The 13596-nt window shown below is 31.5% G+C and overlaps 1 protein-coding gene across 1 annotated transcript; it reads left to right on the plus strand.

The window, feature by feature from the left end:
• Positions 1-2208: 2208 nt before the first annotated feature.
• On the plus strand, positions 2209-3283 carry LOC115977872 (transcription repressor MYB6-like). Its single transcript, XM_031099897.1, has 2 exons — positions 2209-2338; positions 2556-3283. Exons 1-2 carry the CDS (start codon positions 2209-2211, stop codon positions 3281-3283), a joined length of 858 nt encoding a protein of 285 aa, XP_030955757.1.
• Positions 3284-13596: the final 10313 nt, after the last annotated feature.

The raw sequence follows: 13596 nt of genomic DNA on the forward strand, positions 1-13596 counted from the left end.
CTCGACCCATGCACACCCCTACACTAATTAGTAATTGCATGTCAATAGTTACGGAAAAAAAAATATTGTATCCCAAAAATGATTATTCTTGAAAACAACAACCTACCAAACGTGACAATTTACTATAATTTCTAAAATAATTTAATGATTATTTCCAAAATCACTACCATATTTTAATCGAAACGATTGAGTATATTGACCTTAGTATCATAAGTATAAACATATGCCGTAGAAACAATAGGCAAGGGATGTGGTCAATGGTCAATGCTTGGAGGAAGGGCAGATTAGAGGGAAGAATGGCAGTGGAGTTTTCTTCTTACTTGTCATCAATATTGCCAACAAATATAACCTACCCATTTAGTTTTAGACATCGTAGCGGTAGTGAACTGAAATACCCCACACTAATACTATATCATTTGTGTTAGACTAGTGGCGGCTTCAAAAATATTTTTCAGAGTGGTCATTAAGAAACTTAAATTATACAAAATTTAATAAAAATAGAATTTCATATATTGACCATAAAAAAAACACACATACACACAAAGACATAAGTCTTACAATTTCCTTTTTGAATTTTCTTATTTTGAAATTTTTGCATGGTAGTCTCATTATCAATACTGCAAATTATATCTTTTTCAAAATTTTAGTTTCATAAAAATTTTCTTGGGCTTTTGCTACAATTCTAACTAAACAAATTAACATGATTACTGTAGGGACTGAAATTGTATTGATCCCAAAATCGGATTGGGCTCAAACGTTAACGACCCAAACAATAAATTTGTAGAGCATGGATAGAAGTACTAGATTTATCCCAGAAGAAAAACGATTAAACTTAATGATTCAAGATGATATGACACAGACTAGATTATCGAATTTGTCCTTGGAACCAACTATGTTATTTTGTTTCATATGCATGGTTTTCTTCAAGAAGTCCCTTGTATCAGAGTTCCAATCCCTGCTTTCAGTGCATTCTTCCAGGTTATATACTGCAACCTTCGTGTCATCCTTACCACACACGTGTATGCTAGATTAGGGGGATTCCTTCCTGTCCCATCCAACATTTCCTGGAACCATCAACCAGTAGCTGTAAGGCTGCTTGATCACTGTTCAGGCATCACTTCCACATTAATGCGGCCAGAGAGTTGGTTGAGAGGCAATTAATGCGGAGGTCGCAGCCTTTGAAGATATTTGTCTGCCTTTTTATCCTTATCCCTGGTCCAATGTCCTACTCTCAATTGTGACGTAGCCCTGAAGTAAGTTCGTGATGATAAGGTATTCAGATTCATCTTGGACACATGTTGCCGAGGATACTTTTGTCCTCGGACACTTATTGGACCCATCTCACATTGCCTCTACACCTCTCTTAACTTCATTCTACTCATAGCCTTATTTGGGCCTCCTCGGATGGTCCAACATCCTCGGATAAGGCCATAGGCTCAGTTAATACCGCTTTTAACAATACTTTCTGAGTAACTGGCCCCCACCATTACATATTTTGAAAATTTAAATATTAAATTGTATGTTCTTTATGTTCTTAAAATACAAGTCAAATTTCATGTTAATCAGAAGTTATTTACTATTTAGTTTTATTTTTTATGTATAATTGTAGACAACAAAAATTTGAAATTTAAAGATTTGAGTGATGACATAGCTATTGATATTTGATCTTTTTGAAAATTTTCAAGTATAGAGGATTTAAGAAAAAAATATAATCCAATAGTGGATTTACCAAAATTCACATCCAATAAGAAAAGATTGAGTAGAGTTGTAGTCTTAATCTACAATCAAGTTTGTTGCTAAATTTTGTCTAAAGTACAATTATGTTGAGCCTAAAAAAATTTAGGGTGGTCCCAAATATTTTTTAAGGATAAAAAATCATAAATTTTTTAAAATTTACATATAATTATTAATTTTTTTCCAAGTTCAGGGTGTTCCTGTGTCCACCCTGCACTCGACATGGAGCCGCCAGCGTGTTAGACACTTCATTTGTTTTTGTTACTTTATTTACATGATACTAATTAAGTAATCTAATAGTTATGTGTTTTTAAGATGCTCTACGAGTTTACTCTAGAGTGTTCATCACGGTTCAAGCTCAAACCAACTATAAAAGAGTAGAAAAGCTGGTTCTCATCTTCGTGTTCTTTTTCCTCTCTCTCTCAGTCATTTACATGCACATGATTCTGTGATATCCTAGGAGAGAAGAGAGAAATGGGAAGAGCCCCATGTTCAAAAATTGGTATGAATAGGGGTCCGTGGACTCCCAAAGAAGACACATTGCTCATGAACTATATTAAGGCTCATGGTGAGGGCCATTGGAGATCTTTGCCTAAAAATGCAGGTACTTCGTTTACTACTACAATAATGTATGACTAATTGCATTCTGTTTCTTAATATATAGAGATAAATTGTTTGTTATAATTAGAAAGATAAAAATAACATGTTAAAAAAATCTCAACATAACTTTGATAATATGATTTAAGTATATGATCAGATATTAAGCAAAACAAGTTGAATTTTTGTTTTTACTCTAGATTTGGTGTTTTTTGTGCTTGAAGGGTTACTTAGATGCGGTAAGAGCTGCAGGCTAAGATGGCTGAACTATCTTCGACCTGATATAAAGCGAGGAAACATTGCTCCTGATGAAGAAGACCTAATTATCAGGCTTCACTCACTTCTTGGCAACCGTTGGTCTCTTATTGCTGCAAGGTTGCCTGGCCGAACTGACAATGAGATAAAAAATTATTGGAATTCTCATCTAAGCAAAAAGGTCAAGAACACAGCAAAGAATGTCCAAAACGACCACAAAGGAGCATCAAATTGTGTTCAAGTTCCAAACAGGCGAAAGAAGAAGAACGATAATCAAGATAGTTCTAATGGAGAAATGATAATAAAGACAAAAGTTCATCAACCAAAGGCTGTGAGGGTTTCACCTTTTGCAATTACAAGGAATAATAGTATTGAAAGCATGGTAAGTGGTTCATCTAGTAATGGAGATGGAAACAATAATAATAATAATGGACTCGATCATGGAGAGGCTCTGAATTGTCCTTGGTTTTGGTCTGTTCACAAAGATGCTGATATTAATGGTGGAGAGGCTCTGGTTTGTGAAAATAACCATAGTGATTTTGTGAATGATTATGATGATGCATGTTACTTTTCATGCCAAAACTACTCTGAGACCACAGAAAATATGCTTGACAAGATTTATGAGGAATATCAGCAGCTTCTAGAGGATGAAAATGAACTCCCTTTGGACTCATTTGTAAAATCCTTGTTGATTTGATTGTATACTAATTAATAAAAAAAAAAATTCCATTGTATGAATGGAAGTAGCGCTATCTAGTTAGGTTTATTATGGATTTGGCTGTACTAAAAATAAGAGCAACGTCATGTGTTTATTAAGTTATATATTAGCTCATCGATCATGCGGATTATGGTATGTTTAGTGTTTGTATTTTTGTATCATTCACGTGCTTACCTTCCTCTTTTACTCGCCACCCTTTCGATCTACATGCACATAAATACACATGCCGACTACCCAGCTATTTCTACCAAATACTAGTATTTTAGTTTGATTAATATTACAGACAATCATTTAAAAAAGAATTAACATCAATTGAGTTGATTATTAGTGGTTTTTATTGGTTCTCGCCTGTGTCATTATTATTATCATTTTTTTTTACCTATTAATAATAACTTGTCACTTCAATTGTTGTAAAAAAATTTGTGCTATAGACTTATTGTTGTTTTAGTTTTGCAGTGAAAGTAGAGTGTACACTTGAAGGCAAAGGGAATTACTATAAATGGCAACTTCGTGCACAGTAATTCACTTAGTACTATTTATGTAGTGGTTTGTACTTTGTACAAGTGGAACCACTATTTATGCAATTATGTACTTCACTTATCACAAAAAGTCACAAAATTAATCATAACTAGTCGCAAACTCGTGCTATGCACGGGAACCTACTTGTTTGTGTGATAGACTAAAATAATTATATAAAATTTAAAATTGATTAAGAAATTATACTATTTCATGAATTTCTCCTGTTTCACTTCAATTTTTATTACGATTTGATAAAAAAGTCATTGTTTGAACGTGCAATATCTTGTGAAAAATCTACCAATTGGTTTCAGATATTAAAATTTTCGAAATGCCAAAAAATATTAAAGAATAAGAAGATTTACTGCTTAGAAAATTTTGAAACAAAATATGTATATATATATATGACTACACAATAAAGAAATACAAGAGAAAAATATGTTATCTTTAAAAGAATATATAATTCATGGTATAACCGTTGAAATCTACTAAACATGTTTAGATATTGCAATAACTAACGCAAAAATGTAGATATTAAAACTTTCAAAATGCCAACAAATAAAATTAAAGAATCGAATGATTCAGAGCATATAAATTATTGAAACAATAGAAATACGTATATATATATATATGTATATATATATATATATATATATCTGATAGAAAATTATATTATTTAAAAAAAAAAATTAAATGATAGAATTAGAGTCCCAAATAAATTTATGAGTTTGAATAGCACCAGGACATAATGTTATGTATGAGTGTGGCATATGGTGATATATATTTAATTTTTTGTTGTTATCTAATATATAATAGCAAAAAATAAATTAACGCATAATCAAAAGATTTTGAAATAAAAAAAATTATATTCTATAACGTAGGGTTCAAGAAGTTTGGTTGTAGGGTTTTTAAAAAATTAGTTAACTGGCACTATTTAGGTCAGTGAAGTCCACGCACATCCTCCACTTCCAATTTGCTTTCTTCACTAAGACAACATTGGCCAGCCAATCGGGGTAATAAACCTCTCGGATGAAGCCAGCTGCAAGCAGCTTGTCTATTTCGTCCATGATGGCCTTATTACGTTCACGGGTGAAGACTCGTCGTCTTTGCTAGATGAGTTTCTTTTCTAGATCGACATTCTGATGATGCTGAATAACCTCTGTCACTATGCCAGGCATATCTTCGTGACTCCATGTGAAAATGTCCGGTTCTTCTTAAGAAACTGCACTAGTTCTTCATTCAATCATTCAGGTTTGTCCCTATTTTCGTCGTCTTCCTTGGTTCTCTGTCTACCAACTCTACCATTTCTAGTGCTTCCACGTTCTCTTTCTCTTCCTTCTCAGTCATCCAGGTGTGGTTCTCCTTTATGGCTTAAACAACTTGGTAGCATTCTCTGGCTAACACCTGGTCTCCTTTGACTTCGCCTATACCATGTTCAATTGGGAATTTTACCTTTAGGTAGTACGTAGACGTTGCTGCTTTCCAATGGTTGAGCATGGGTCTTTTGATAATCACATTGTACTGTTTGCTTTTAGACCCCTTAAAATACAACCAGATTAACCTAGTTAATTAGCCAAGTGATTACTTAGTCAAATTATCAAATCTAAGTTAACACAAATATATCATATCATTGTAAAGTGCGGAAAATAAAGAACATCTTCCAAATCACCCTTTTTTTTTTTAATTTTCTATTATTATTATATGGTAACATCTTCTAAATTACCTATGACATGGGTGTGATGATTTAAAAAAAAAAAAAAAAAAAAAAAAAAAAAAAACATGAATTGGTAAACCTCAATCCTATCTATGTCTATAACCTTGAGATTTTGGAAACCTGACTGAGCCAAGTCTTTTAGTAGCTCACAGCCCAATCCATCAGCCCCTACTACTAACACTTTTGCATATTTTGCAAGATCCTCACTCAAGTCTCAACTACCACCAATTAAGACAAAAACCTTAAAAGTTTTAACATATTTGAATAAGGATTAAACCCAAGAAGATTGAAGCTGAAAATTGATAAGAAAGAGCAGTACCACATGGGGGTACCTTGTTTGCCGATTAAGTCCATGAAATAAAAGAAAAAGAACTGAACCCATAAAAGTTGAACGAAAAATAAAGACCCAGATATTATAAACTAAAGAAAATAAAAATTACTTTAAGAAAGTGAGTGAATTTGAAGGAAAATTTAAAAGAAACATTGCCATCACATAACCAAGTATATGCTTTGAAGAGCATCCCAAAAAATAAAAACCTATACCTGAAAGGCCAGAGACAACCTTCATGGCCTTCTACTTTGATCTATAATCATATAATCTTTTACAGAGGCTATTTGAGACTTAAAGATTCCATTTGTGGCACTGTGAGATGATAGCCTACCCTAATAAATAAAAATAGAATTGGTAAAGCAAATAATACCTTCATAGATTTCATCCCATCCAATGTAGTAATGATGTCCATTTTTCTTTTCAAATCCAAGGCTTTTCTTCTCTAAAGATTTCATTGCATCTTCCATCTCTCCAACTTCTCTTTTATGGTTATTGTCGCTGCTGCCTAATGAATTAAAAGAATAATCAAAATATTTAGTCAAAAACCATGTTATATGTACAAAAGATTGCAAGACTTTTATTTTTATTTATTTTATTTTACCTCATCCTCTTCACACAGGTTCAAAATTTTTGGTAGCACCAGACTCAACAATATGGTTGAAATTTGGTGGGTCAGTCTTGATGGTAAGCTCAGCAAAGAATCTGTACATTTGAAGTAGAATCAGAACCTTCGAATACCTAAATAATTGTCACCAATAACATCTACTTATGGGGAGCATCATGCATGCTTGACCCCTCAAAAGCCTCTAGGTTGAAGACAAGTGAGTAGTATTTGTCTAGCACCTTCCTCTTTCCCATCCTTCAATTATTAAAACCAAGAAAATTTTCAAAATCCAACACCTAATTGTAATGTGTAAGACACAAATAAATACTAAATCATAAGAAACAATTTGTTAGTAATCTCCATCATTTAATCAAACAAAACACATTCACTCAGCTTATTTTTACCAGTCAGCATCTGATACCAAATACCCCCCCCTTTTTTTTACAGAGGAAAGAGTTCAATCAACATCCAATACCAAATACCCCCTTTTTTTTTACAGAGAAAAGAGTGCAATAGTGATACACATTGTGATTTCTTAGAATGAGCCAACAATTATGAACAATCACATGATAACAAAGTCAATGTTTGGTACATGTTTAGTCATATAACATACAAATGAATAAAAGAATTGAAAGTCAAAGATTTCAAGTTTTTCATATCTCCTCTTAGATTCATTGTGACTGCTTTGGTTCTCATTAAAATTATAAAATATGCAGATTGAAGTGGCTTTTCATTCTTCTTCTTATAGTCATGCTCCAGTTCCTCCTAACACATAGACACCTAATAATTAAATAAAACATATATAAAAAAATATGCCAGAGTTCCAAAGATTGGTCATTTGGTTGCATTCAGATAAAAAAATAATAATAATAATGGAAAAGAGAAGAACAAACAATCTGTGCAAGAGTATAAAACTAAAAGAGAAGAAAAAGAATCTGTCCAATACCAGAACAATCTCATATACATAATATTCAACTCCATGCTTCATCTGGTTGTGCCCTCTAATACAACAATCTCTTCATCAGTATTAGAGGGCACCGGTCTGACAGTAGTGAAGGGCCTCCCATAGATCTCTCTCTCTCCAACTCTCTCTGCACAATAAAAAAAAAAAAAAAAAGGAAATCAAAATTAAATAGCTGAAAACAAAATTGGAACAGAAAATTAACAACAAAAAGCTTGCATTTCTTCTCAGCGTCAAAACAAAGGTCATATACTTGTATTCATAAAAAGCAAGGACTTCATTAATTTTGACCCTTTTTTCAAGTAGAGAAACCCCCTGATAGGATTAAAATCAAAAGCACAAACAGGAAGGAGGAAAACAAAAATCAGATAATAAGTCATAGATTAAAACCCAAATTGCCCAACAAAAACAACGAAATTTCCCATTTTTTAATCAAATGAAAGCAAACCCAGATTATAAATCAATCAGGACTACCCAAATTTTGATCGCATAAACACAATAAACCTAAAAACCCTAGAATATGAAACTAAGATCAAAAACCAAAAAACAGAAGGCAAATAATAGAAAGATTCAGAGAGAGAGAGAGAGAGAGAGTAGAAACATTGTGGATTTGAAATTTACTCCACTACCTTCTTGTCTAATAACCCAGATATCAAGCCAAATAAATAAAAATAAAAAACAAAATAGAATAGAACAGAACATGAAACTGAAACTGAAACTTACCGACAACTGTGTGGAACTAGAAGATGGAGGGAGATCGGTCTAACAGTAGTGAAGAGGCCTCCCTCTGGTTTCTCTCTCCAACACTCTTTGCATCGTATCAGATTTTTTTGTGTTTCACGGTCACAAAAGCTCTCTATTCTTTATATCTCTCTCTCTCTCTCTCTCTCTCTCTCTCTCTCTCTCTCTCTCTTAGTCGTTTTTTATGTAATATAGAGAAGCAGAGCATCCGGTTTAGGGTTTAGAAAAGTTTTGTTATTATTATTATTATTATTATTATTATTATTTTAATATTGTGCTAACATGGAAAATTGTAGAAGTTTTAAAAGCTTCGGTTTTATATAGATATATAGATTATGATTATTATTTAAAGAAAAAAAAAGTTAGAAACAAGTTGCTCTCTCGTTGATGATTGCAAATATGCAATTATTGTTTGTATTATTAACATGCAATAATTGCAAATATGCAATTATCAACGGGCAAATAAAATAATGCCTGCGAGAGCGATGGAGAAGTATTATTATAATATAATATAATATAATTTCTAGCTAGTAGAGTGGGTTTAGCAATTAGTACTTGATTGAAGAATTTGGATCACAAGAATATGTTATTTTATACAACAAGATAATGAATTTTATTTTTGAAAGCGTAGGAATCAAGTTAATGAATCTTGATCGAAGAATTTGAGGGCCATTTGGTAATGTTGTTCTAGTAACATTACTTAAGTATTGTGAAAATATGTGTAGGCAAAAAAATATTGTGAAAATATATGTTATGTGATTTAAATAACGAAAACTGTTGTTCAAACAATGTTACCAAACATGCCTTGAGTTTCTAACTCAACTGTAGCCACAGGTTACAAAATAGACTAACGTACGTATTACTATTACGTACTTATCATACATAGCCTAGAGGGAACAGAATACAGATATTTTTGCTCATTTTGGTATCTCTAACTCTCATTATTTATAAATGAAAGAAAAATTCTTTGAGTCAAGAAATTTGTCATTGATTTAAGTAGATTAACTTATATATGTTTCTTCACTTCTGAATTATATGTCTCTGTCCAATTTTATCTTTGGCTTCCATCTCTTTGGGTTCAAGATTTACACAAGTAATTCGCACAACTTTTTGAATTAGGACATCTTTGCCATTTTCCTAGGGTTTTCATTGTTCTTGAATTTCTTCTAAATCTTTCTTGCATTCTTTGGCATGTATAATTATAAAAAAGAATAGTACACCACTATGATATAGTCTAAATGAAACAACCCAAAGATAGGAAAATGATTATCTCCATTTGAAATTGGTTAATTTCATGATTTAAATTAGATATTAAAAATCTAAATATTCTTCTTTAAAAAAAATTATAAATGTTTATCTAGAGGTATCCTCTAGAGTTTATAGGGAACTCTACTATATGGAGTTCTTTAAATCACCATATTTCCTTTATAATATATGGTTACCATTTGACCACATCATTTCCCTATTATAATCCAAAACAAAACAAAACAAAAAAACCCTCAAATCTTATCTTTTATTTTATATATAACGTTAGCGTCTCGTGTTCGTGTTGTGTCAAGGTAGGGATATTTGGCTAAATGACTCAACCCGAACTTGACTGATTTAATAATTGTGTCATGACCATTCAACCTTAACGCGACTTATTAATGAAGTGAGTTAACACAACATGATCCACTTGACACGCTTAATAAATGGATCGTGTTGGGTTGACATAAATGTGACACGACCCATATCAACCCGCTTAATATCAAACAGGTTAGGTTGATACAAATTGTTAAGTTCTATATTTGTATAGTTTTGTTGGCAAATACGTGAACATAATCTTGTCTAGTTATAGTTCATAGAGTCTATAAGAATGTCTAGACAATGCTCAAAGTACCGCTATTCATTGTGCAAGAACAAGATTTCAAGTGATTCAAGGATCATAAATTTTAACAATTTCAACCATCGAAACTTTAGTTCGACCTATCGAAATGCATATGTGCAGAATCAAAAATTCAGCCCATCAACCCATCAGATGATTAGGGTTTTAGACCTACTTCAATAATTATATAAAGAAAACTCTAAGTCACATTTTTCAAGACTTTGGAGCTGCTGTTTTGAGATCTAAAATGTTATGTGCCTTCTCTTTTCAAAGTCACTACTGAAAATCAATCTATACATAATCTGAATATATAGGTAGATCTAAAGTTGCTACAAACCAGTCATCAAGAGTGTTGGATCTAAACTTTCAAGTGTGATCTTGAAGTCGTAGACTAGAAGTTTATGTTGGAGAAAACCTTTAAGGGTGGTCTTGGAGTCATGGTTTAGAGGTTTATGTAGAGACATTTGTAGGATTCAAAACTGGTTAAATATAGTGTTTTTATAGGGGTTTAAAACTAACACAAATTTAATTCATTTAACCCACTTCAAAAAAGCACATAATTAATATTGTTATAAATTTAATACGAACTCATAACATCAAAATACCTATTAATCATACAATTTGAAAGTTAATAATAATATCAAATACTTAAAACACTCGTCCAAAAGTTCAAAATAATATTAAAGTACTTAATAAATATTAAGTCTATAATGTAGTACCATCCATCTAGAAATAAGTTTTTTACATCTTAAAAGAAGTGCATACATTTCAACCCAAATTCAAAATAACGTCGTTCAACAAAAATATAACATTCACAAAACTCGCCAAATGTTAAATATAAAAAATATAACATAGTTTATGTCTCTCTTATTTTCTTTTTATGTTTAAAATATACTTTGAATATAAAAATGTATCTGAAAAATCTAAAATAAAATGAATATATATTTGTTATACAAGTTAAACGAGTTGTGTTAAATGGGCCCTTTTAGGTTGATACACATAATTTGGCATGTCAAACGTATCAATTGCGAGTCACACAAGTTGACCCGCTTATAAGACGTTTCTTATCATGTTATTTTTCAGTCGACCCGTTTATGACCTAAACTTGGTAAGGCTCAAACCTATCCTGTAAAAACCCATATCATGTTTGTATTGTGTTCATGGGTCAGGTCAAACATTGACACCCCTATATATATATATATATATATATATATAATTCAATATTTATGATATGCAATGGGTGATTTGAACCCTAGACATTTCAGGTAAAAACATCGGGAAGTATCAATTAAGTGACAACACTCTTTGGAAAACTCAAACTTATCAATTTAATGGTAAAGCAAATGCGGTCAGAAAAGACAAAGAACCCAAAAGATTGCCAAAGCAAAATTTACCCCTCCCCATCAAACTTATCAATTTATTGTAGAGGAAAATTCGAATGATGAAATGAATCTGTTTTCCAAAGATATGAATGGCCAAACTGTCTAAAATTCTTGCCATTGAATCTTAATTTTAAGAAAATATTGCATTCCACTTGGGGACCTTCGGTCGTTGATGATAGCAATTATTGACTTATACATATATGGCTAAATTTTGTTACACACTTTTTATTATATATTTTCACACACTCTGTTTGAAATCATATTTTAACAACATGATTCCAGTTATAATTGTGAAATCATGTTTTTAAAATGCGATTTCACTTGATACGATATAATGTGTCCTGTAGACTGTATACATAGTGTGTAATTAAAACCACTAATAAATGTTAATGGATGTCTTAAGGATATTAGTTTATGATATTTTTAGAAATTTCTTTATGAAAAAAGAAAAAAGCAATGGACTTTTTTGACATTTTTTATTTTAATTTTCCATAAAAATTGTATAAAAAATTTCCTATAGTAGTCTATTAACAAATATCTCAAAGACACCTGTTTACATGACGTTTCTCAAAAATGTTGTGTTCCACTTGCAACGATGAATGCAAATTTGCAATTATTGTTTGAGATTGCAAATTGTTTTAGAATGGAACCAATATTGCCGTATCAACTGCCAATATTAGGGGGGCATGGTAAATGGGATTAGCAACATCCTGCGATAGTGATGGAGAAGTATAATTTAATTTCAAGTGGGTTCTTTCTCACAAAAAAAAAAAAAAAAAAAAAAAAAAAAAAAAAAAAAAAAAAAAAAAAAATCAAGTGGGTTAATCACTAACACTAATTAAGCTTTGGGGAATAAATGCTTTATTAAATAAGTAATATATATATATAAAGTCAAACTGTAGTCTCTTGGACTTTATAGTCTATACACATATATCCAAAGAAAGCACACACATCCACAATAAATTGAATCATTAACATGTGTATCTTATTTTTTGAAAAAATGTGTTACAGTTCATAATTGAGTATTTATTAATCATTAACCTATGTACACTCAACAGTTAAAAGAAAATGAAAATAATTTATAAAAAATATCTTTTAGATATATTTCTGTAGGAAAATGTTAGAGCATTTGTTAGTAAATCATTTCAGGAAAGTTTTTATGAAAAAAAAAAAAATTAATGTTTTGACAATTTTTTATATTTCTCATTAAAATGGTGTCAAAACGTTTCTAAAATGATTTGTTAATAATTACCTTAAGAGCACCTGTTAACGGGAGTCTAAATCTTCTATCTCACAAAATATGCTCCACTTTATATACCACTAATTAAAAGATGACATGTGGCTACTTTTTTTTCTTTCTCAAACTAACAGAAAAGCCCAAGGTTAACAAAAGTTAATGCCTCAAGCTCAAGTCATTGACACCTCCCACCTCCCATACTTCCCCCCCTCTCTCTCTCTCTTTCTCAAAGACTGCACCACCGCCAGAGAAACAATCACAAGAGAAGAAGAAAAAAAAATCCATACTGACATGAATTCAGAAATTTAGAAACAAAAATATCTCTAACAAAATAAATAGGAAACATCATTTTTCTTAAAAATAAAATAAAATAAAAAAAAATAAAAAAAAAAAACCCAGAAAGTACTTGAAAGTTGAAACTGAAATATTCCATATTCGAAAATAAATCAAAAACTCAATATCCAAACAAATTTAGCTATAGGTTAATAACCTTCATGCGTCCACAGATCCACAATACCATTACAACACTACCATGTCTTTTACTAGTGCCATGCCATCCACAACTCCCACCAGGTTGCTAAACGGTAACCATTTGTTAATTTTGTTAGGATATTTACGAAATCAATGTTTTCTTCGAAGATGAAGTGCAACCACAGCTTGAAGTCACTCTCTAATCCTGGCCTCATCCTTTGTTGTCAGATTGCCGTTAATAGATCTTATACATGCTATGACATCAAGATGGGTAAATCTATCAATTTCAAATCAGTTTGGGGAATTTGGGGTTTGGGGTTTGCTGTGAAAAATAAAAAATCCCTAAAGAGAAGAAATTAAGAGATTATCCATAGCAAACCCCAAAACCTCAAACAAGAAGAAATGGGTATACCATAACTTACAAAATTGGGGATGTGAAGATTGATAAAACAGAACAGTTCAGTTCATCTT

Source organism: Quercus lobata, chromosome 2, assembly GCF_001633185.2.
Source record: "Quercus lobata isolate SW786 chromosome 2, ValleyOak3.0 Primary Assembly, whole genome shotgun sequence".
In the NCBI taxonomy this organism is placed as follows: domain Eukaryota; kingdom Viridiplantae; phylum Streptophyta; class Magnoliopsida; order Fagales; family Fagaceae; genus Quercus; species Quercus lobata.

Bases quoted from the DNA above. Each gene is read 5' to 3' on its own strand.
- LOC115977872 (XM_031099897.1), top strand. From the start codon at position 2,209: ATGGGAAGAGCCCCATGTTCAAAAATTGGTATGAATAGGGGTCCGTGG. The intron at 2,339-2,555 runs GTACTTCGTTTA...TTGTGCTTGAAG, and splicing joins ATCTTTGCCTAAAAATGCAG to GGTTACTTAGATGCGGTAAG.